This window comes from Anopheles ziemanni, chromosome X (genome assembly GCF_943734765.1).
Source record: "Anopheles ziemanni chromosome X, idAnoZiCoDA_A2_x.2, whole genome shotgun sequence".
Lineage (NCBI taxonomy): Eukaryota > Metazoa > Arthropoda > Insecta > Diptera > Culicidae > Anopheles > Anopheles ziemanni.
In genome coordinates this window covers 13,306,335-13,329,383 of record NC_080707.1, presented here as the reverse complement: position 1 = coordinate 13,329,383, position 23,049 = coordinate 13,306,335, and the positions used below count along the sequence as shown (strand labels likewise).

Here is a 23,049-nt window from a genome sequence, read left to right as displayed (position 1 = left end):
GTAAGAGCTTTTTAGATGAACGCAGACTAGCTTTGAATGACAATAAATATTAGAATTGAATTCATTACAAATAATCGCTATACAAATAGCATCAGCAACAGACGAAAAAACAGGTAACAGGCAGAGGAGATTAAATTAGCAAGTGACAGCACACTGACAAACACGTCTATACTGGCGACATCTAGGTTTCGAAATCGAAGTAGTTTGTGTCATCGCTAAGTGCGCGACAATTGTGAGGATACCATTTCATATTATTCCCACATGTACAATGAGCATTCATAAAAATAAACAGCAAATTTTACTGGAAAGTAGGCATTCAACTGACCCATTGTTATTAAGGAAGGGATTAATTTATTTAACGTGGTTACTACAATAATCGTAAATTACGCTTATCGATCTATCAACATCAATTATGATTCTAATAATCGCATGCGTAATCAAAAAGATCTAAAACGTAAACAAACGAACCAGTACTTCATTCGATCGTGTTGTATTCGAATATTTATTGAAGCTCCGACAAAATGCTTTAACATTTACTTTATTTTGTTAGCGAAACATCAGCCAGAAGTGATGTAAAACAAAAGCAAAGCACAGATTACGTGTGACCAGCGTGATTTACGATTACAGTAGCGTTTACGCTTGCCCGTGCCCTTAAGTAAATTGATTTATTACTCTAGTTGCTTCCGAAAAGTGTAATGAGAACGTATTATAAATCCTGTACAACTCTGTGTATAAAATCAAGAAAAGTTCTGTATAAAACGAAAAGCCCCAGGAAACGAGCTTTCCGAATGGAAAGCTACGATGCAACGAACTTTTCTTGGTTGCCCCTTTGGCGAGCCTAGGGGGCGCTGGTGGCAGTTGAAAGGAAAAGAAGTAAAGTGCAAACCCAGCGAAGGTCGGAAATAATGTTATTTTGTTTTTTTTTTGTTGTTAGTGCTGTTTGTTAGTGTATTTCTTTCATCCATCGGTTGAGACGTACCTTCATGCCGAGTGTAAGATCTGTGGAGCACACGTCCATCGCTTTTTGGTGGAACACCGGGGACACGCGGGGATAGAAGGCGTACAGATGTCCGAGGTAACCGAACGAGCACATCTGCACCAGGCGCAACATCGGCAAACGCTGCAGCTGACGCAGCACGGTCGTGCGCAGGTTGGGTCGGCTTTCTTCCGCCCCGATGGTCGCGGTGGACCGGGAATGTACGGTCAGACAGTACTCCCAAGCAATTTCGATCGCTTTCGTCACGCCCAGCGTGTAGATCTGATAGGTTGGGTAGACGCAGTACGGTGCGCCGGCCAGAAAGCCGGCCAAGGCGGCATGCATCAGCACCGGGGTGTTCTCTTGTTGTTGTTCGTCGCTCCGACGGCGGGCAAGCAGACAGCAAACTGCCCGGAAGATGCCCACGTAGCACGCGAGGAACAGTCCAAGCCGCAGGTTGCACGAACGGAGAAATTTGCCACCGAAGACCGCAAGCGGATTCCCTAGCAGTAGTGTCCATTGACGCAGGACGGCCCGGCCAGCTTCCAGCACCAAGCCGACCGCGCCGTACTTAAGCATTCCGTCGAGAAGATGACGCCGGCAGCAACCGGGATGTTCGCACCGAACCGGCCCCTCCTTCGCAACCGGGCTGGGGTTTACGAGCCAAAACTGCTTCGCCAGGCCACTACGGAGGCAGGTCAGGATGATCGAGCTGAACGCCATAAAGCTAACGGTGGCGAGCGTGTTCGAGCGGCGCGCGAACCGGACAACTGGTGAGGTGCTCTTTCGGACCGCCGCTTCCAGACTCTAGAAGAATACACAATGTTACTCTCAACACCGTTTTTCGTGTGTTTGGGTGTGTCTTACCATGTTAAAGAAAGTGATGGCCTGCAGTCGAAGCAGCTGATTCGGCAAGGGCGGCCCTATCGCTACCCCAAGCAAGCACGGCCAAAACATTACGCACCAGTAGTTCAACCTTCCGACGAGATGGCTGGAAGAAGAGTGAGATAAATTAGGCGTTTAAACCTTTGTATTTAAAACTAAAATGAACGACGAAAAACGCTACCAACTTGCTTCTGAAAGCATCATTTGGAGTAGCATTTCACAACAAACTTGACAGTATTCTGTTTCAAAATGAATTGAAGCAACTACGATTGATTATTTCTTCGTACATTCAACTTTCTTACGGAACAAACTTGTTTAATATTGCAAAAGCTATACAGCACGCAATGCCTTAGGGAAGTGACTAATTTTTATCAGAAAACATCATACGTGAACCGATTAAAAATCAACAATACACCCAACACTGATAACCCTCCGATCGTCTCTCAATTGTTACCCATGGGAGGGGGGGGAAACATTGACAAAACTTAAACGCAGGATCTATTCCAACAACTCAAAAGCTGAAAGAGAGTAAGCCACACAGAAACGTGGAAAACATGTCAACAAGAATAGTTTTGTCTGATATGCTTAAAGTTGCTACCAATACACGTAAACGGATGCAAGATCACGATAAAATTTACTTCATTAAATTGTCTTTGCATTAAATTGTCCTTTGTTTTACTGTAAGCGATGACATTTTCTCCATTCCAAACGTTAGGAAGGGTTTTAAGAAAGCTCAACTTACAACAATCCACACTGGGCCGATAGGGAGAGGGCCGCCTGGACGTAGGTGCAGAAGGAAATGTACGCATACTGGAGCGTGTGGTCCCAAAGGTACCGCCAGTCGACATCGTTCAGCTTCGCCAGCGGTGGCAGCTGTGGACACAAAACAATCAATCACAAATCAAATCGCACGCCCGAGATACAGGAGGCTGATTGAAGATGGCAAGGAGCGTACCACCAGGAAGGGAATGTACAGCTTGAAGCTGCCCGGCAGAATCGTGCGCCAGACGTGCACATTGTACGCGAGGCAGCTGGCGAACTGCGGATGCCAGAGGTCACGACAGGTCCGGCCGAGCGAGGCACGGCTGAACAGAAGCTTGCTTGACGACACCATACCGTTCACTGAACCTCTGGCCAGCGATAACGCGGCCAGGCGACTCGTGCCTGCCAGAATGCACCGAAATGTGTGCGTGCGACTTTTTTTTTAGGTTTTTTCGGGGTTCTTCTTTCCACGCAACATCGAACTTTAACCACATTGAAGCACGTAACGGAAAGAGTTTATTTCGAAACGACCCACCGGGGCCTAAAGGAATCGCGCACCGATAGAGGTTTCCGTATGCAAATGCGGGCGGCGGCTTGGTGCATCAAAGAAAACAAGCTACTAGGTAGCTGATGAGGTTTGGGCTGCGGTCGGAGTTGATTGGGTTGGCTGTTGATGGACGTCACGGTCAGCTGTTCCAGGCGTGCTCGAGCATCCAACCGACGAGCCGCCGTTTGGTGCGCTCCACACGGTAGCCCGAGCAGTAGTTGACGCACTTCGAGTTGAACGCGGGCGAGAGATGCGGGTGAAACACCAGCGCGTGGTACATGTACCCGATGGAAAGCATGTGCACGAGGCGCAGGAAGGGAACGCGCTGCAGAAGCGCCACCAAGCGGGGCCTGCTCTTAGCCGTGTTGAGGTAATGCTCCCAGGACATCTACAACCGAGAGGAAATGTGATTAGAATAATGCCGATGATGCTGATCGAGGATGTCAAACACTACCTCGACGAACTTGGTAAACGCGAGCGTGAATATTTGGTACTTCGGGTAGAGCAGGTAGCATACACCGCTGACCAACCCGGCCACCCTCGCCTGGCCCGGATGCTCGCGGCCGCTTAGGCGAGCCATCACACAACTCAGCGATCGGTAGCTCCCAACGTACAGCGCCAAAAAGAGTGGCAATGCCACCCCAACGGCCGAACGCATCTCGGTAAGAAACCGTGCCGGTTCTCGGTACACCAGTGTTCCCTTGGATAGGAGCGCCCGTGCCGCCTCGATGGTAAACCCGGCGAGCGCATACTTCCACATGGCCTGTGGATGACGACGAGGAAACCAAGCGGTCATTTATTTTCATCACAGATCTTCTCGTATCGGCGTACTTACATCGCTCACGTAGAAACTGCACTTCCCATCATGCAGACACGGTACCGGCGTCGCATTGGAGCCTTTCCTAGCGTCCTTCGGTGTGGCCGGATACATGATCCAAAACTGGTTGACCGTTTCGGCGCGCAGCACGGCCATTATCTTGGCGCTGCACAGCATAAAAGCGACCGTCGCCCACGGCGTCGACTGGCGCAAGTACGCCAGCCAGCGGCACCGGCTCTTCTTGATCATCACCTCGAGCATCATGTTGAAGTAGGTGATGCCCTGCAGCCGGAGGTGCACTTTCGGTAGCTTTGGTACGAGCGCCGCACTAACCACACCCGGCACACCCATCAGGCAGTAGTAGTGCAGCTTGCCGAAGAGTTTGCTAAAACAAAGTAACACAAAAAGGTTGAGGTTAGGGATAGGTGGCACACACGGGGCGACGCAAACTTACTAGAGCAAACACTGCAGGGTCAGTCCGCTGATCGCTAGAACGTAGGTTTTGAACGAGATGGACGCATAGCCAAGGATGTGGTTTTTCCAATACTCCGCCGTATAGCCACCGCCTTTCACCAGTGGAGGGATCTGTTAACAACAGGTAGAAAAGGTTCTGTAATTGAAGCACTACGTCATTAGCGTTGGTCACTCACCACGAGCAGTGTTAAATACAGCTTGTAGCTTCCCGGTAGGAGCGTTTTCGTAACCCCAACGAACGACTGCCAGCAGGTGGCGTACTCCGGATGGCACAGGTCCCGGCAGGAGCGACCGGCCGTCACCTCGTAAAAACATTTGCTCAACTCGGACATTCCTCGTCCGGCCGTACGCTCGTACTACACGCTAAGCACTGCTTGGCAAAACGGAACTGCCCCGAGCCGACCACTACATGACGATCGGTCATAATGTATGCCTGCTTTCCAAAAGGTCACCCCACGGCCACGTTCTGACTTTTTCGATTCCCCAAACTCTAGCGCAAAACGTTCCCGCGTTCGCTCCGAACATCGCAGTGAGTTGTTGCTTGTCCAACCGTTACGCAAAGAAGTGAGTTTTAAGCTAATTAACAAAGAAAAACTAAATATCAACATTCTCTTAAACACCGAACAATGTTTTTTTTTTAAAATATAAATAGTCTAGCTAAAGGACAATCGATTAAAACTTGAACATTGAATTGATTTGCTTCAAGATGGAAACAGTTCACTCCACTTGATTAGCTACCAGGAATCGACGGGCAAAGTTTTCCGATGCCGTTCGCGAACTGTGGAGAGAAAGAAGAGGGCAGCGCGTTAGTGTTGTGCTGTTTTCGCTTCAGGCAACAAGGTACAGTGCAGTGGTAGTCCTATAAACGCACAACCTTTTCTTTAAATTTCAAACTTACTGTTGATGATGGAAGTTGTTGTATTATTTTGTTTTAAATTAGGTGCCCATTGGCCCAAATTATTTGAGATTTTTACTAGTTTTGGTGCAGTGACCCTTTTTTTAATGAAAATATTATTGTTGTCATTAAAGGAAATTTGTATAAAAGCAACATAATTTGTTATAGATTAAACATGATAATCACCTCAAGAATCTTCAAAAAGTACGTAATTTATTCGATAGTTTATAGAAGAGTTATTATTAAAAAGAACATTCGGCATCGAATTCGCCGGCTTTAGACAACACGGCCGAGGGTATCTTGCGCTATTCTTCTCTGACAATCGCTGCAGCCTTGCCAGAATTCCCTGAAGGCTCTCTATGGTATTTAGGTTTATGCTCTATGCTCCAAAACCTGCCCAATTCGATGCCGAATAATTTTCTTAAAACTCTTCTAAACATATCAAACAAACTGTCATAGTGCTTTTCGCAGATCTTAATTGAGATTATCGTTATTTAATTGAAATATAGTTATATTACGTTTATACGATTTTCCTTATTGTAAAAACAATAACAGTTTTTCCATTAAAATTGGTTATTGGAGGTAATGAAAACCTCAAATTCATGTGGTCAAAAAGTAAACAATCTTTGGAAAATAAAACAAATCGTGTATCATCAACAGTATGTTTAGAATTAGAAGAAATTGTGATGCGTTTATCGGAATTGCCACGCGAACTGAAGGCTCCGTCATAAAAGGATTGAAATTGAGTTATCCAACCGCTAGTCAATTGAAACAAACGACATGCATACACTTACGCGTAGTTGGAGCAGAGATCGATAAACTTGTGGGCAAACTTGGACATCGCCCACGGGTAGTAGGCACGGGAGTAGGTAACGTAGCACATCGATGCAACCCAAACGATCGATGCGAACGACACGCGATCGAGTCGCTGCACGACCGGCACGCTGGCGTGCTTCTCCACCAGGAAATTCCAGTACGTCTACAAAACGAAAGATACGACTTAATACACGATTGATAGAGGCGCGACCGGAACTTACCTGCGCCAGGGCGCTCACGGCGAGGTTGAAGATGTTGTAGCTTGGCGAGAGGAAATACCAGAACCCGGCGGTGAACCCGGCGACCATATCGTCCGTCTCCCGCACCCGACTACGCTGGCGAGCAAGTAGGCAATTCACCAACTGAAAAACAACACATTGGGAAGAGTTTGGAAGAAAACGTGCCATGGTTAAGCAGTGTTTAGCTAATTCGAGCGCGTTGCGCAAAACGCGTGCGTCGACGCTTCAGAAGGGCGCTCCAGTGACCCAACGAGCGAGACAGTGTCGACGAGCTTGACCTTCCCCGTTGTAGCCATCACCGTTGGAGCACCACACGTGTGGCATATGTAAAGACGGTTTACATTAACGGTGCTACGAATGGGTCTAGGATGCGATAAACTACAATTTTTTGCTAAGCACCTGCTTGATCATGTCATTAAAGTGTTCATCTAACATCAGAGAAGTAAGTTAAGGTGTGCCAATTTGAATTACTACACGAAGGCAGGCATTAAGCAGGCCCGAAAATTAATTTGCCCATCTATCTGTCCTCTCTTAATTACAACCTAAGTGCTTGCCGAAGCAACTACACGCGAGATGATGCTAGATAATCGAGCAATGCAACCTTCATGGCAAATTTATGACAGTGTAAAAAGGTGGTACTATTTTTTGTTCTTACTTGCTCGTATGATCTCTACGAAACAAACATCTGATTTGTCGCAAGTAAGATCGGTAAAAAAGAGAAGCCGCTGTATATTACGCAAAGATCGAGAAAACATCACTTTGACAGTTACTTTTAATTTGTGAACAGCTAGAAAAGTTAGGTAAATCTGCAAATTGTGTCTAACGAGCAAGCAAATGGAACACAATTACGACACCGTTATCCATAATTACCGGCGACACATATCGTTTAAGCAATTGTTATGATAATCTCTCACATAATGGAAGTTTGTTTGTACACCATTTTTGAATATACTGTCAAAACAATTGCGGTACATTAAACCACTTTTTACCGATCGTGTCCGTGAGCGTATAACGTACCCGAAAGCTGCCATTGTAGAGCGTTAGGAATAGGATCAAGCGGTAGCGTAGGCGTAGCAGAGAGCGAACCCGTTCCAGCGCGGTCGTCTGGTGCAGCTTCCCAACGGTCACGATCAGTCGGCGTGCCAACTCCAGTATCGCACCGAACGTGAAAAAGGTACGCATCCCGGTAAGGACGTACCGGGTGCACCCTTCACGGTGGTAACACACTTTGGGTGCCTTTACGTCCTCCGGTTTCTGCGGCCGGAGCGGTGTGAAGAACCAAAACTCGGCACGGTGACGAATCTGCCGCCCGTACCGGGCAATACCTGCGCTGACGAGCATGAAGCAGAGGGTGCCGACGGTTCGCGAGTCTCGCATCCACTCGATGAGGGTGTTCTCGCGGGACTTTATCCAACACTCCAGATCCTACGGGACACACAAGGGGAATATGGGTCGGGTTTATGTGTAAAAGAAAAACACCTGTCGGAGCATTTACTTACCGCGATGAAGATGGCCTTGGCGTGGGTGGACTGTACATACGCCGGCATCACAAACATGGCAAGCGCTCCCAGGAAGGGTGCCAGCGAGACGGAGTAGTTGTCGTGGATTCGGCCGGTGGTTCGCGACAGCACGCAGAACATACCGGTCCAGCAGTTGGCCACCAGCAGCGCGTTCACCATCATGGCGCCGAACTCGCGCCCGGTCTGTGCCAGGATGGCCCGGTTGAGGGCGCGCCGATTGTATACGAGCAGTAGTAACCGCAGCACCGAGATGGGCAGGAAGAAGCGCACGTTCGAGCCGACCGTCCCGAGCAGGTTGCGGCGGGCGAACTGACCGCAGCTCGATGCCGGATGCAGCAGCTCCCGGCAGGTAGCTCCCACGATCGCCTGGTCAAAGTACTTGCTGAGGGCGGACATGCCGGACACGATCACAAACACCGGATACACACTGCCGAGCGTCCGGTCATCCGCAGGTCCGAGTGGATTCTGCCCGCGCTGGCAAGCAAGCCCGGGGCGCACACATTGTGCGCGACCAAATGGTACCCGCTCACACCTACCGATACACACACGGGTGTAACACGTGTACTACTCCACCATCAATTTGCTGCCCAACTATCGCGTGCGTAGTGAATTGTCATCACGGCAAGCGTTTTCGTTTAATCGTTTTTTTTTTTTCTTCTCTTCTATTTCGTTCCACCGTTTGAGACGTCGAGAGCACTTACCCGCGTACCGGACACACTTGCGTACAAATGCATGGTAATGGTTTAATCGGCGAAGACCTTTACCGGCCGGCCACACTAGGTCCCGGGGCGCCTTGCGGTCGGACAAATTCCGTGTGTGTTGTGATTTTGACAACGGAGCCCAGCCACTTTTTTTTTGTGCTGCCCTCCTTCAGCCTTGTGCCGTTGTTGCGCACAGCACTGTTTGCAAAACCCCGCCGGCCACACACACCACACTGCTGGTGTTGTTTGAAATGGTTTTTTGTTGCGCGCATCGTGGAGGGCGCAAACAAATTTGTTCCGGGTCATCTTCCGCCTTATTCTGCACGATTTGACGAACGGAAGGTATATTTAAATCTAAAGAGAAGAAGAAAAAAACATTTTGTTTGAGCTAGCCTCGGTCAACGTGTAAAAACATTCGAACATGTGGTAGCCTGAACGTTCTCATTCATATCTTCGTTAATAACATTAAGTACACCACTACACCACAATTTTGTTTAACCCTTAAAAGTATATCGTGTAATCATAAAGAAAAAAAACTATAGTTGGTTGATGTTGTATAATTAACTATTTTGCATTGTCAGAATAGGTAAAATATGTAGAATTGAAAATAATTTGGTACTTATTCTGCTAATATAATTGAATTTTCTGCTATTTAATTCAACCCTTTGATTAAAATGTGATTTCACTTTGCGCAAAACAATAAGCTCGCGATATTCCACGTCCAGTTTACAGGATTTTTTTTTTTGTGTGCTTTTTTACTGTTTTATTTTTTTTAACATGTTCCGAACTATCCCAGGAATCACATTAAATTGGTAGAACGCTACTGCTTTTATCATGATCTTATCTTTGAAACAATCACGCCAGTTCGGCACCTGTTTAATCCCTTTTCCCAGCACTGAAAAAGGCTACAAGGACAGAAGTAATGATATCTTATTATTTCCGATTTATGTAGTTTCTTTCGAAACTTATTGTTCCTAAACTTTGAGGTTGATGATAGAGCATGTGTTAGCACAGATAGTAAATTAGAAACAGAAATTAGTTTTAGTTTTGTCATTTCCGGAAGTAGTTAGGTATCATAATCATGACCTCTGTCGAAATATTTTTCTTTGTGCACTATTACTTATCGCAGACGCTCAACTACGCTTAAAACAAACCAACATACAGAAAACAGAAAAACCGCAAAGCAAACATTATATTTAACTTTTTTTAAGCTAGTCTTTTCGTAAGTACGATCAAACACGGTATCTCATTTATTTATTATTTTAAAAACAATGAACAAACAAATGTTTGTTATAAGTCAACATCATTTCACACTGCAAATTAAAAATGTATTGCCATTCGTTTTAAAGTTTTACATTAAACCATCTAAAACTAAGAACATTACACTTCAAACATAAATGGACAGTTAGATGAAATAAGTCATGGTCATAGTGAGCGTCGGACATTGAAGAGTTTAAAGCGTAAATTCCCCCCTCCGCCATGATCGTGCAGAAAACACAAGAAAAATAGTACATCAGCACGTGCGGTTTTTGTTTTGCTGATACGTAACTTTTTTTTCCGGTGCCGGGATGGACATCGACGTACAAATGCGGGTTTTGCTTGTGTTGCTTTTTGACATTGGTTTCAGTTGTGCGTATCACGCTGGTTTATTAGAGTCGAAATCTTGGTGACCCAAAGAGCAGGTGGCAAGGCTTACACCGACAGAGAAATCCTTGAAATGTAAAACACTATCCATGGTGCATTTTTGTGGATTCAAGGTGTATAATGTCGGTTACAACAGTGTTGCAGTGCTTTTTCGTGTCTGTGTTTTACGCTACGTACTTGTTCGTCACATTTTAGTACCCATACGAACTACAACCACGCTCACCATGGCATCTAAGCACAAACGAACCCATGCGCTAAGGACCGCACACCAAGGGGAAACGTTGTTTGAAGCGTAAAATATGGCATCCATGAACCGTTCTACGTAAATCATTCGCTCGCTAAGCCTCGATAGCTCATCACCCAGCAAGGAAATGATGAATGTGTGCCGTTACGGTAAGCCCATCCCGGCGCGCGGTACAACAGTGGCCACGTAGCTGTTCGTACCTTCAGGCAAACGCACACCTTCGCTAGCGCTTGAAGCACTCGAAAAAGGGAGCATTGGTTGAAGAAGGCGACACACGGGTAAAGTTTCACCGCCACCAAGTACGTTTGTGGGCACGATCTATCTAGCATTAAGTGCAGGACGATTAATAACTTCCGTCGCTTTCCACACCGGCACACCGGAACCGGTGCATGGGAAGCAGAAGTGTTTTCCACGGCGAACCGCACAGGGAACCGTGGCTTGGTGTCCGGTTCGCTTATCTCCGGCAAGGCACCGCCGGCGCGAGGGTTAGCTAAGCCATTTGAAATCGAACAGCGTCGTTTCGGCACTAATTTAAATTAGCTGTCGTCGTCCTTCCAGCAACCATCGTCGGTGCTGGGCGAAAGCAACGTTTTGATTTATGATTCATATCATTTAAATGGACGTTAGCCACAACCGGAAGGCAATTCGGGACGGGTGGGAGGCCTTAGTTTCTTTGAGGTTAGAAGCGTAGCGAACATCCTTCAACCAACGGTAAACATTTGATGCTGTGGATGTCGTGAGGGGGTGTTGTGGATTTGCGTAGTTGACAAACATTCGGATTCGGTTCCGTAAGACTGGCCCCTTTTCCCCCACACCACAAGGGTATAACCCTTTCCGCTTCGTCCATTTACTAATACCTTTTTTCTCCCTCCACTTTCCTTTACCGCGGGTAAAGTGCATATTCCGGTAGTGCCAGCTCCTGGGCTCGGATGGGAAAGCATTTCGACCGTATCCGAAGCGTCGTAAGCGTATCCGAAGCGTCGTGAAACCACCCGATCCAATTATCGTTGGCAATTTACCTGCGCCCAACGGAGGGAGGGTGCTCAAAAATTGATGATATGCTAATCAAAGATCAACCTTTATTATGCTTTCTTGTGACGTCGCTCCCGCTCAAGCCGAATCCAAGGTGGCCGAAGTAAGGGACTGGGCCGCCAATCCTGTGATGGAGTGATGTTTCCGTAAAACCAATTGGTACTGACGATGAACGCTTGCAATCGGACAATTTTCGACTCCATATCTCAGGATCGAAACCGTTCGGAAGTAGGATATATTTACCTCCCACTTGGGGCGGGCGGATGACGAAGGAGCTACCGCGGCCGCAATTGCAATAGCAGAAGCACCCGATCGTCTTGGTGGGCTGTTAATCGAAATCGGCGAAACGGAGAGCATTCCCATTCCCCAATCGAAGCAATGGTTTCCAATTCACCGTAAACGCAAACCGGCTCGGAAATTGAACCAACTAGCTCGACGTCGATAATGATGTGGATGGATCAGCCCATGATTGAACATTTCGCGTGCTTCGTGCTCCCTCCCAACCGATCCTCCCCTTCCCTCCACCTTTAATCGTTGCAATTTAACCGATGTTGTTCCATCCTCAATCCCGGCAAAGCTGAGGCAGATAATGCAAACCCGTGGGTGGTGAAATGTAGCGAAATGAAGTGGAAGTCAAACACGCACCTAAATGACCTCCCAGGCCCTGGACACTGTTGACGGATTCTACTGCTTCTTCACCCCACCCGTTGGCCAGCCCCCAAAAGCGCACGCCCCAAAGGCCAAGAAAACCCAGATCGGCTGGAAACGCGAGGAGGAAGGTAATTACTTTGCGTTAGTGTGCCGTTCCATTTCCGCCACGCTGGGGAGTGGGGAAGGAAGGGCACGGTTCGGGGTAACGAGGCGAAGAAATACCGAGCGAGAAGAAGATCCTGATATATGTCCGGAATATTATTCATTATGCAAACATTAATTTGATGATAAGAGTAATTTGCACTTGACAAATTATGGCTATATTTTAAGACATTAGGACGCTGGGCGGGAGGAAGGAAAGCGCCGGAAACCCGGGCAAACATGCCCGGTTGCACCAAAGCAGCACACGCGGAACCCAGCACTATCGCTCCGGTCATTCCGAGCGGCAGAGTGATGTTTGCCCGGTAAAGCCCCAAACTAATTCGATTACCATTATCGCTAAGTGCCTGAATCTACGGGGCACACGCACGCTACCGACGCAGCAATGGCCGGTCAATTTCCGTGCGGTGGTTTTCCGGCGGTTTGCCAGTGTTTTGAATAATCATTAGCGCGTCATCCGGACGGTCGAGTCCGGGTCCGGAAATTGTACCACGGCGAAAACAAACAAACATCCACCGAGAGCTGGTATGGAGGGAGATTCGTGTTCGTTGCGATAAATAATCTGCAATCTTGTAGTCTATTGACGCGCGCGACTTTTGATTCCTTTCTTCGCCAGGATGAGGCCACTTTTCTACTTTTCCGTACAAAGAAATCCGTTAACGCGTAACAACCGTGGAACATCAAATGGTTATGGGAAGAATCGATGAGCCCTTTGTGCTGTATACAAAGACACACGCAGGGTTGGCGTCACAGTCACCACAGTCCCAGTGTGCGGGTACGAACGAACATCATGTCAGGCGATTAAAAAATCAAACACACATCCGCGCTCCATGGAAACGTGCCGTACCGCCCCAGGAAACGATCCGGCTGCACGGAAAGACGAACTAGCCAGCCACTAATCCCCGTGGTTGATTGCACCACTGTTGCATTCCGTCGTGCGAGCTCGAAAAAGTCCTTGCCCGGCGGACATGTGTGCGCAAACGTTGGCGGTGATTGTCGTTTGCTTTTATGACCCTGCAGTTATACGTCCCGGGAATTGGTGGTGATTTCTTTTTTTTTCCCTCACACAGTTTAAGAACGTTTGCCATGGCAACGGTAGAGGATACGCAAGGGATCAACTGGAGGGCATAAAACCGAACGGGAACGGAAGCCACAATAATACCAGTGGCAGTTTACACAAGTCAGCAAAAATCCCCATCAACGCTACGGTGTGACATCTCACGTCAAAATTTACCGCTCGTGGTTGTGATTCGAATCTTTGGAAATTATGAAGAATAATAAAAGAAAACAAAAACACATATATACATCCATATACCACCTAGCGCAGCTCGGTGTGAGAATGTTTTTGTCTTCGCGTTATTTTGCCCTCCTCAAAACTTCAGACCAGCCCCGGGTACTTAAGATTTTCGGCTGGTGGCGGCGTTTCACCGGCTAAATGCGGGCACATTATCCGGAACGGAGACCCTTGTTACCCGTTGGTTGGGAGGGTCGTCCCATTGAGAGAGACGGGTGGCGGTGAAAAGGTTTATGAATTACAAATTTCCCTTTGCTGCTAATGGGACCGAACGGGTGCGGTAGCAACCTTCCGATTGGCCGTGTGTTTATTAGGGAAGGTTTTTCTTTTATTAAATTGTTATTATTATCGATTGCACTTTTACCGAACTTTAAAGCGAGACATGGGTGCGAAACGGGCAACCCCTAAGAAACGGAAACAACTCGTTTAGAGTTGATAGGAAAACAAAATAGCGAAAAGACGAATGTCACAATAAAAGTGACGGTGCGAAAAAATGTTCGCCCGTGTGCCAAAAAAAAAAGGAAACGGGTTTCATCGCCCCTTCGGAAGGATTGCAACGCGCCCCTCGGGGGACTGGCTTGCACAACTTTACGGCAGCTTTTGTGTAGCTTTTATGATGACTGGATTTTATTAAAGTGAACTGGGTTTTCTTTTTTTTTCCTTCCGCCCAAAAACGCCACCAGCGTGACCCGCCCTGGGCGGATAAAAAACCCCGACGCGATGGCGTCTGGTCGGGCGCACAGACAGACGCCGGGGGTTTGTTATTCATACACGCTGTGGGTTATAAAACATCCGTGGGACCATCGCACGCACGCATGGTGTCAATGGAGCTGATCCGAAACCCGTACGTTGCGAAGACTGCAATTTATTGACTACACTTTGTGCCAAGAAATAGAGCACGATGCACTTCGATTTTCAATTAAAAATGCCCGCAGAGTCCGGAATCGGGCTTCCGTGCCATTCCGAGCAATCGATCAACCGTAAATCGAATACGGACATTTCCCCCCGGTTTGACGTAATCTACGACGCGAAATGGTTCTCATCATCGTAAAGAAAAATTTGCTTACTCTCCAATATTGGTATCTCGTCACTGAACTCCTTCAGAAGGGCGATAAAAATTGAATGACTCCAGCATCCGGTAGCGAACGAGTTCACAAAACATACCCCCAAACATGGTATCCACAGCTCGCTCGCGGCACTTCCGTACGAGCTCGTAAAACTAACTGTCGTTTTAAACTAAAACCGCCGATGCACGACACTGGGGTTGTAAAACTGACCACGTCCATTTATCGCTGCTCTTCTGATCGTCCTTGCGAGCGTCCTTTCAATCGTACGGAAGTGGATTGGTACTTTTACCCGCGTGAAAGTGGATCAGTGTCAAACGCTTAAACCATATCTTTTTAAAAGGTTTTTACAAGTTTTAAAAAGGCTTCCTCGAATACGTTCCAACCACAGTCAATGTCATGTTAGTCTAATATCAAAATTTGATCAAATACAGAATCGTTTATAGATTGGTGACAAACATTAAATCCCCGTCACTTTGGAACCAAACTGGCTGTGTTGAGAAATTGACTTACCGGATGATACAATTTGGCATTAAAAATAAAGCTCAACTTGTGCCTTCCACTTGATTTTCAGTTCGCAAATTTTCTCGTGCATAACCTTGAGTACCATTCATCGCTTTGCGTTAGATTTCAGGATCTAAAAATAGACGAATAACATTTCACAAAATAAAATTGACATTCCATGGTGAATGGTCTGCAGTGAACCTTACCGGTCGCAAAAAAAAACCCTAGCTCCGGTAGGTAGTACATTCTGTTGAAAGACAATTGTATCGCACAAATGTATGTGGGTCCGATCTAGCTAACTTGGTAACCTAATACGGTCGTGTCCTGGCTGCCGGTAAACTTAAACGCTTTCTCTGTGAATAACAGTTGCATCTGCTTATCAATTCCGAGCCTATGTCTAGAGGCCGGATCTGTTGAGCGTTACACTTCTTCTGTGTTTAATTATGTTTCTTTTTCGACGGAGTCCCGTTCCTCATCAATGCAGTTGATATTGAACGATTGATTCATTCTTATTTCAAACAGTTTGAAATTGACTGGAACCATAATATCGTTGATTCTGCCAGTTCCTAAAACAACAAACAGAAGAAAAGGTAAGTCGAGTTAAGTAACATTTACTACAGTCGCCATCCGAATGGCCAATCAATGAAACTGCTTCGGGGTTAAACCCTGAATAGAGGAGTATAAAAATAAGAAGCAACGGGATGGACTAAAAGTAACACACAAACGCAAATAAACCCCCTGAGGGAAAATGTCTAAAGCTATAACAATTATCGACGATAATATTAACTTTTCCTTCGATGGGTTTTACGAGGCACAATCTTTGCCCTTTCCTTCTTGTTTTTTTCTTTTGAGGTTTTATTTTTGTTGCACTCTGAGCATGTTGGGACGCCGAGCGGTGGAAAGCTCGTAAAACCGGATCATAACCATCGTCAAAAAGTCAAACGGCAAAATAAAGGAAAATGGTCGGGCAAAACCTTTCCGACCGGGGGTTTTGCGAAATAAATGCCGGGAAGCACCTTAGGTAGTTGAAAAAAAGTGGCATGCTGGGATTTGTATGTGTGTGTGCCGGGCATTGTTGTGTAACGAGGACACAAAGCTCGTCCCGCCGGGACACTGTCGAGCAGCTTTCGATAGTCAACATTCTTGCCGTCGAAGCCATTTATTTTTCGGCTCGTAAGGTGAAGGTATCCTTCCGCCAACGGATCGTTTCCGATCGGGACGTGTTCCCTTCTGGGTGTTTCTCACTTTCTACTCCCAGACAAAGGATTTCGCCGTGGTATTCTTGAAGCAGAACAGTCCGCACCCTTCCGACCATTCAATCCGTTGCCATGTTTTTACCTTGATTTCCCTACCCGGACAAGCAGAATAACGATGACGAGGTATCGGTGCTGCCGGTGTCAGTTTCTGAACCATAAATTGCAACAGGTCGTCTTTAGAGCAGGCGTGTTGGCTCATATGTCACTTCATGACTGTAAGTAACTTTCATAAAAGGCATATTCTTAAATTGGATCGGTTTTGGGTTAGGTTTTACAACACTATCTTTTTTTATAGGTAAATGAAGGAACTAAACTTGTCTAAGGACACGAATAAGTGCTGGAATGCGAGGGTTGCAATCACAGAAACCCTTTTTTTATGTAAAGAATGGTAATTGTAAACCCAACCCTCAGGTGCTGATTTCGTATCAAAAAAGTGACGAGAGAAGTTTTAATAGATTGTTCTAATCTAACGACTTCCGATACAGTAAAGAATTTATTTCTAAGCTATAAGTTGTGCCTTCTGGTAAGCAAAGGTTTGGCCAAGCTATAACTATCAAAAGCCTTCTCCACGCACGGATTGTTCACCCGAAATCGCTATCCAAATCTCCTCCGGCCTGCCTCGATGGTAACATATGCGAGCGAGACTAAAATTCAATAAAACACCAATAAACTAAATCAATCCCAAAAGCCACCACACCCCGCAGCAGCCCGGGGTTGGGCAATCCGGTGCACTTACCCTATACCGCACCCTTTGCTCACCAGCCCCTCTGGAGAATCTTTTATTTTTCCCTACTTTATTGTTTCCACTCACCATTTTCCACTTGATGCAAAACGCCGGCGCCTAAGTTTGGACAAGCGTCAATAAAGGGATCCTGTTTTAAAGTGCAAAAAGCACATACACACACGCGCGCTCGCATACATCTCAGGGATGTCCGACCCCGGCTTTCCGGGGCCCCGCACCGGATTTGGTGCATGTTTACGCTACGTTTAACTGTACTGCCGATAGTTGTCAGGCCAGTTGTCGATTGGAATTTATGTTGTGTCGCCACGTTTGGCGAAATCATTCGCCCCGAAAGTGGGTTGTGCGCGAGGTTAGCTTCAGTATTCGAGTCGAAGGGGTTTTTATTTATCGTCTCTATCGACCCGGCACTAAAAGCCAAACAGAGACTTACGGGCGTCAGTTGGCGTGTTGCTGTTATCCTTTCCCTCCGCCTTGGGTTGTTTCCGCTACTTTTATATTCAATTGGTTATTGTTGATAGCCATTTCTTTACAGCAATTTTAAAACTGTAAGTTACCGGGCACCGGGAAGAGCAGCGAGAGGGTCGAAAAAAAACAGCTACAGTTACATCCTAAAACAACCAAGGGGAGGGGTACAACTACTTTAACCTTCGCCCGGGCGAAAGGTGACAACAATTCAAACAATTTAAAGTGCCATTTGTGCGCGAAGATTGTTCGCACGCAATCGAAACCCATAATGGACGGCGGGGCAGCGGAATGGCACGGCCGGAATGGGTTAAGCTGTCAACTTTCGACTCTTCCGGTGGTGTCCTAGCCTGGTGGACGAAGAAAGGTGCACAGATTGGTACCGAGAGCGGGGCGGGAAAAGTACGCACTACCAAAACCAATCGAATTAGGCAGACTTCAGTACAGGCTGCAACCCCTACGCGAACCCGTTGTGTGTGTGGTTGGTTCCGTTTGAATTTGGCAAATTTTTCGATTTAAACTTTACACTTTTCCCCCATTATTGTGTTGTGCGCGCGGGACCCGTTTATGCTGCTTTACTTTTATTGCGCTTGTAGCCGGCACCCTTTGGTTTGTTCTTCGCACGTCGAAACCAAAGGAAGGGGTTATTGCATTTATGCTGCCGCCTAATCGAACCGCTAATGGATTTGAACAACAAATCATCTAACCGGCAGGCTCGACACAATCGTCGAGTAGCCGAAAAGTCGTGTGCCGTTTAGCTGTCCACCCGTGCGATCGTTAAAGAGTGCTGGATGTTGAAATATAAATAACAACAAAAAACAACACAGAACGATAAAACAGTGGCATCAACATAAATTACAGGCGCTGTCACATTTCACAGGCTGAAAAAAAAATTGGTTGAACAATGATGAAATAATAACTCGCTGGCTCGCGTTAGGTACGTTGTTTCCATCCAAGGAGGATTTTGCTGCCTTTGAAGAATGTAAAAAGACGAACTATCATCGTCATCATCATCCTAGCAAAAGGAAAATCACCAGTACAGGAAATAACTGGCAGCGGCACGTCCTAGAGATAAACGGTATTTTTTAAATCCCCATGGGGACTTCCATCAGGCGGCTGTCAATCGGGTTGATCCCGAAAGTGATACGGACCGTGGGGAGGTTCGTTCCTATCGTTACTAAAGCAGTGCTAAAAGCCAAAGTTCGATTACGCCCCGCAAGAAGGAGCCGCAGCACAGCTCTTCTCCTGCGACAATGCGATGTTGATGAGTTTGCCCGTAAAACAATTCCCGCTAAACGTCGCCGCGCGCCCGGATCGGTGGTTATGATAAAGGCCGTCGTCTCCGGCTCGCACACCCGCGGGACCGCTCGATATCCGGAGCGATTTATTTTGACGATCCCATCAGGAAGCATTACGCCGGGATTTACGCCCGGCCAGTGCCGAGACAAATCGGTTTCGTTTCCATCGGATCCACCGTGTTTTGTGCCATTCCTCGTTTGCCATATACCGTTGCGCAAACGAACGGTTCAGCGCACAGGTTCCGCCGCATGGGGCGACTAATTAGAGGATTTTATTTTTATATGCGTCTCACATTACGTGGGCGTCGGGGGCGGCATCATTGCTTTCTGCGATAAGCCACCCGGGAGGATTTAAATTCGGCCACCATCGTGTGGTGGTAGGCGTTGAGCGAAAATCCCCAAGCCATCAAAATGTACCATCAGGGGATATGATTTAAACGATGATTTAAAGCGTAACGAACGCGATGCCTATCGATACGTTGATGGATTCTGCGCGACACAAAGGACGCTGTTTGGCGTTGAGCTGAAACATACATACAATGGTTAAAAATACCTTTAAAGCCTCATCTTTGCTTTTCTCTTGTACAAATAAGCTGCTAGGTTAGGTTTCGGCATCCGGGTGGAATAGATGTTTCTTTGTACCATCTCCTCGCGACGAATTCGTTCCCCACATCACTAATAGTCACTGATGCACTTATTTTGTTTCACAAACAATAGAACCTTGGAAAACACTGGCTACCACTTGCACCACTCGTAATTTAATTACGAAGCACAATTGTTTTCATTGCCCGCATGGCTTTAGGATTTGTTTACGTTTATCACTTTGACAGATGTTGTCATGCATGTTTTTATTTATTTATGTTATCAGTTGGGTCTAATTTTTCCGCTATTTTTATACTTTCGGAGCGTCTCTCGTGCATCGTAATTCACAAGGAAAATAGAATATTAACTCGGTACTGGGCTTGTGAAAGTTTTAATACAAAGAATGTTTGTCACGAACGGAAACAAGATTTATACAACAGTGAATGTACAATGAATAATTGTGTAAACACGAAAACGTACGTTGATACACTTCGTCTGTATCATAGGTTGGCAACAAATTAACACCGAGGATAATACTTTACCGCTCTACCCCCTGCGTTAGTGTCTCGTTGTCCTGAAACATGTGCTCGCACGGTATGGTGTTCACGCATCCTGATGCCGATCCGCTCCCCAGGGGAATCTAGGGATTTTTAGGTACCGCAGCAACCGGCGGTATTCTTTCGCCCGCGAGCACGCTGGGTGACGGTGGCTAATCTCCTCATATTCAAATTAATTATCAAAGGATTAGTGTAAGGACAGCGTCGGGATCAACGGGCGAGCCGCGGAAGACCGGGAGCTGCCTGGTGGAAAGATGCTGATGTCGACAAGTTGGTTCGGTTCGGGCACAGGTGGTCCCGCGGGTTCCCGCTCGTTCACGGACGGATTGATCGAAACGAACCGGGCCGGGGCAGCGGGGGCAAGCCGTCACGTCTCGACGTCGCGGCCACACCGCGCCGGATAAAAACTAATTAAAAATTCTTCCATTCTCATTGCAGGCTGTTGCGTGGTGGCGGATTATCAGTCGGGGCCGCGAAACGTCGCTGTAGCGTTCAAATTGAATCGCACCGGCGCGCCCATCGGACGCTGTCTATCTCGGAACGATCCCCACGCGGTAGTTAAATGCGGTGTGTCATGCCATTTTTGACTCGCGCCATGAATGAATGGATGGTGCGAAATCCTAACAGATGGCTGATGAGTGCCCGTGTGATGGCAACACGCAGGGATTGGCACTGGCGAGGCCTACAACAACTGGCTTACCGGCGTGTCGGCTCCGCCGGCTATGGAAGTGCAGTTTTCTACGCGAACCCCTCCCGAAACGACTGATTAGCTGCTGATTTCAAAGCCGAAAGGATTTAGAAGTCGTCAATAGTAGTCTAAGCTGTAGCGGAATACGGAAAACCCTTGCTCAACCCGTGAATCGAAATTTATTCTCAAGGCGAGCCGTTTATGTAGAAAATTAATTTTAATAGAAGTTCCCGTGCTTAGCTCACTGAAAGGATTTTGATCACGTAACATGCATGTTGCAATTAAATAAGAATATTGATAACGCGCTGATAAACGATTTTACAATTTAACGCTCGTTTTACAAATCGCGTTCTTTATTTATGTAACAAGAGCACTAAAAAAGGACGCTTTCATCGGCTTCCATCCTGTTATAGTCCTTGTATCGATGGCTGTTCAGTTTATCAAAATTTTCTTATCTCGATTGAGGCGAACTTTTCGTCCCATCCGAGGTACTTAATTATTCATAATTAATTTTTATCGGTATCAACCCTACTTGTCACCTGTTTGACTTTATCTAGTACTTAAATTTGGTTTACCTTATCTGCGCAGTTACTCAACATGTACTTACTTAAAGCAATTATTGTCAACTTTACATACTTTGTAACTACTAAGGTTCTCTATATATATGAGCACAAGAACAAAAAGATTTCGATAATAACTTGCGATTCTTTTCATAGGTGAACGTTCCACCGAGATTCCGTTTTCCTGCACTTTAGAGCAAATGTCTTTTTATTGAGAAGCCAGATCGGATTTGAAATTTTCATTGAAGATACTTGAGGGTGTTTTCGAAAATTTTGTTAAATTTTTATAATTTTAAAAATATATCAAGTATATTACTTTGAGGTTGCAAAATATTTCACCCTACACATCTACAACCCAAACCTGTTTCGTCCCAAGCATTTTTCTGTATTTCAGTATACATATCTTTGGTCTTAGGAACTGAATTGCTTAAATTTTCAGAAATTTATTCCAAATTTGTATCAAAAATGTTGTTTAAATCTTAAATGTTCAAATAGGATTGTTTCATTCAGAAACATGAATCCTTTAATTTAAGCTGAACAACGCTGACTCGCCCAGTGTTGTAGGGGCAAGCTTGTTGCAATAAGGAACTGCAATACCATTCGGAAGGTAATGTTCATATAACCGCCTCGCAAACTCCCAGGGCTGACACATAACTCTCAATTTCAAATATCCTCAACTGGTGGAGAGACGGATACCAGAAGCAGGAGACAAAAAGTAATGCTTTAGCTTCCTCGCTTCAGCGTCGCTGCATGACATCCACAAGTTGGGTGATAAATTTTTACGATAATTTATATTGATGCAACTGCTGCCTGCCGTTACAGCGCGCGCTAAAGTTGGAGTCGTTATATGCGGAACACGGCGCGGCACCTAATACACTGTTGCTGCTACTGTTCTACCCGCCCGAGGGTGATAATGATGATGAGCTGCCAAGGGGAGGACAGGGTCGCCGTCTTGCGGAAGAAACACACAAAGAAATTCCACGCTGCCCAGGTGCAGCTCAGCGGCGGTGCAATGCTCGATGAATCCCTGGGCTTTTATTGGTGCAGTGAAGCGTGCTTCCCGTGTTGCTCCTACAGTGGTCGTCGGATTTTCGGAAGGTGGGATTGCTCGGACGGCGGATGATAGTGCAAGTTTCCTCCGTAACTTAATCATGGGTTTCATTTAACAGCGCTTCTAATCTTTGTTCACAGATGAAACAGATGTAGAAGCGTACTGCCGACAAGGAAAAATCGCACTGCACTGTAATGCTGCGATGACGGCGATCACGATGACGACCATCCTTCGAGTTCCATTTTCCCTCCTCCTGTCCATTCGGGATCGTTTCACGCGACCCGAGAGAGGCTGACTCACAAGGACAATGTAATCTGCGCTCGCACCCACTTGTTTGCACGCTCTGCCCCCATCCCAGCTTCCAACGAAACGGCGTGAAAAGTCGTTGAAAGTGCAACTTCATCCTGCCCGCCCGTGTCAATACGGTGAAGTTATGAGCTGTCGGTCGGGAGCTAAAGTTTTGGGCCCCCGTTTGCCAGCTTCCATTTGCATCCGGCAAGGCTAGCCCTTCCATCGACCCAGGCAGGATTGTTGGCCGTAAATCAACGCACTGACTGGAGGACTTGTCTTTGTTGCACAACCACTCACTACTTGCTGAAGCTGCTTCAGAGGCTGAAGAGCGCTGAAAC

At 46.6% G+C, this 23,049-nt stretch overlaps 3 protein-coding genes across 3 annotated transcripts; all 3 read right to left on the bottom strand.

Annotated features, from left to right (window-relative positions):
- Window positions 1–943: 943 nt before the first annotated feature.
- Window positions 944–2,975, bottom strand: LOC131291102 (uncharacterized). The gene is made up of 4 exons (XM_058320293.1): window positions 2,817–2,975; window positions 2,604–2,734; window positions 1,844–1,967; window positions 944–1,783 (listed from the first exon to the last, which is right to left on the bottom strand). Exons 1-4 carry the CDS (start codon window positions 2,973–2,975, stop codon window positions 944–946), a joined length of 1,254 nt encoding a protein of 417 aa, XP_058176276.1.
- Window positions 2,976–3,309: 334 nt separating this feature from the next.
- Window positions 3,310–4,793, bottom strand: LOC131291280 (uncharacterized). Its single transcript, XM_058320469.1, has 5 exons — window positions 4,638–4,793; window positions 4,442–4,572; window positions 4,006–4,372; window positions 3,625–3,933; window positions 3,310–3,558 (listed from the first exon to the last, which is right to left on the bottom strand). The coding sequence occupies exons 1-5, from the start codon at window positions 4,791–4,793 to the stop codon at window positions 3,310–3,312; spliced, it is 1,212 nt and encodes a 403-aa protein (XP_058176452.1).
- A 385-nt stretch (window positions 4,794–5,178) lies between these two features.
- Window positions 5,179–8,327, bottom strand: LOC131291101 (uncharacterized). The gene is made up of 5 exons (XM_058320292.1): window positions 7,911–8,327; window positions 7,429–7,836; window positions 6,394–6,534; window positions 6,151–6,335; window positions 5,179–5,239 (listed from the first exon to the last, which is right to left on the bottom strand). The coding sequence occupies exons 1-5, from the start codon at window positions 8,325–8,327 to the stop codon at window positions 5,179–5,181; spliced, it is 1,212 nt and encodes a 403-aa protein (XP_058176275.1).
- Window positions 8,328–23,049: the final 14,722 nt, after the last annotated feature.

Coding starts and splice junctions, on each gene's coding strand:
- LOC131291101 (XM_058320292.1), bottom strand. CDS start 8,327: ATGTCCGCCCTCAGCAAGTACTTTGACCAGGCGATCGTGGGAGCTACC. Junction 7,837..7,910: donor CCAAGGCCATCTTCATCGCG/GTAAGTAAATGC, acceptor TGTGTCCCGTAG/GATCTGGAGTGTTGGATAAA. Junction 5,240..6,150: donor GATCTCTGCTCCAACTACGC/GTAAGTGTATGC, acceptor TTCTCTCCACAG/TTCGCGAACGGCATCGGAAA.
- LOC131291102 (XM_058320293.1), bottom strand. CDS start 2,975: ATGGTGTCGTCAAGCAAGCTTCTGTTCAGCCGTGCCTCGCTCGGCCGG. Junction 2,735..2,816: donor TGTACATTCCCTTCCTGGTG/GTACGCTCCTTG, acceptor TTGTGTCCACAG/CTGCCACCGCTGGCGAAGCT. Junction 1,784..1,843: donor CCATCACTTTCTTTAACATG/GTAAGACACACC, acceptor GTATTCTTCTAG/AGTCTGGAAGCGGCGGTCCG.
- LOC131291280 (XM_058320469.1), bottom strand. CDS start 4,793: ATGTCCGAGTTGAGCAAATGTTTTTACGAGGTGACGGCCGGTCGCTCC. Junction 4,373..4,441: donor ACCCTGCAGTGTTTGCTCTA/GTAAGTTTGCGT, acceptor ACTTTGTTTTAG/CAAACTCTTCGGCAAGCTGC. Junction 3,559..3,624: donor CGTTTACCAAGTTCGTCGAG/GTAGTGTTTGAC, acceptor TCTCGGTTGTAG/ATGTCCTGGGAGCATTACCT.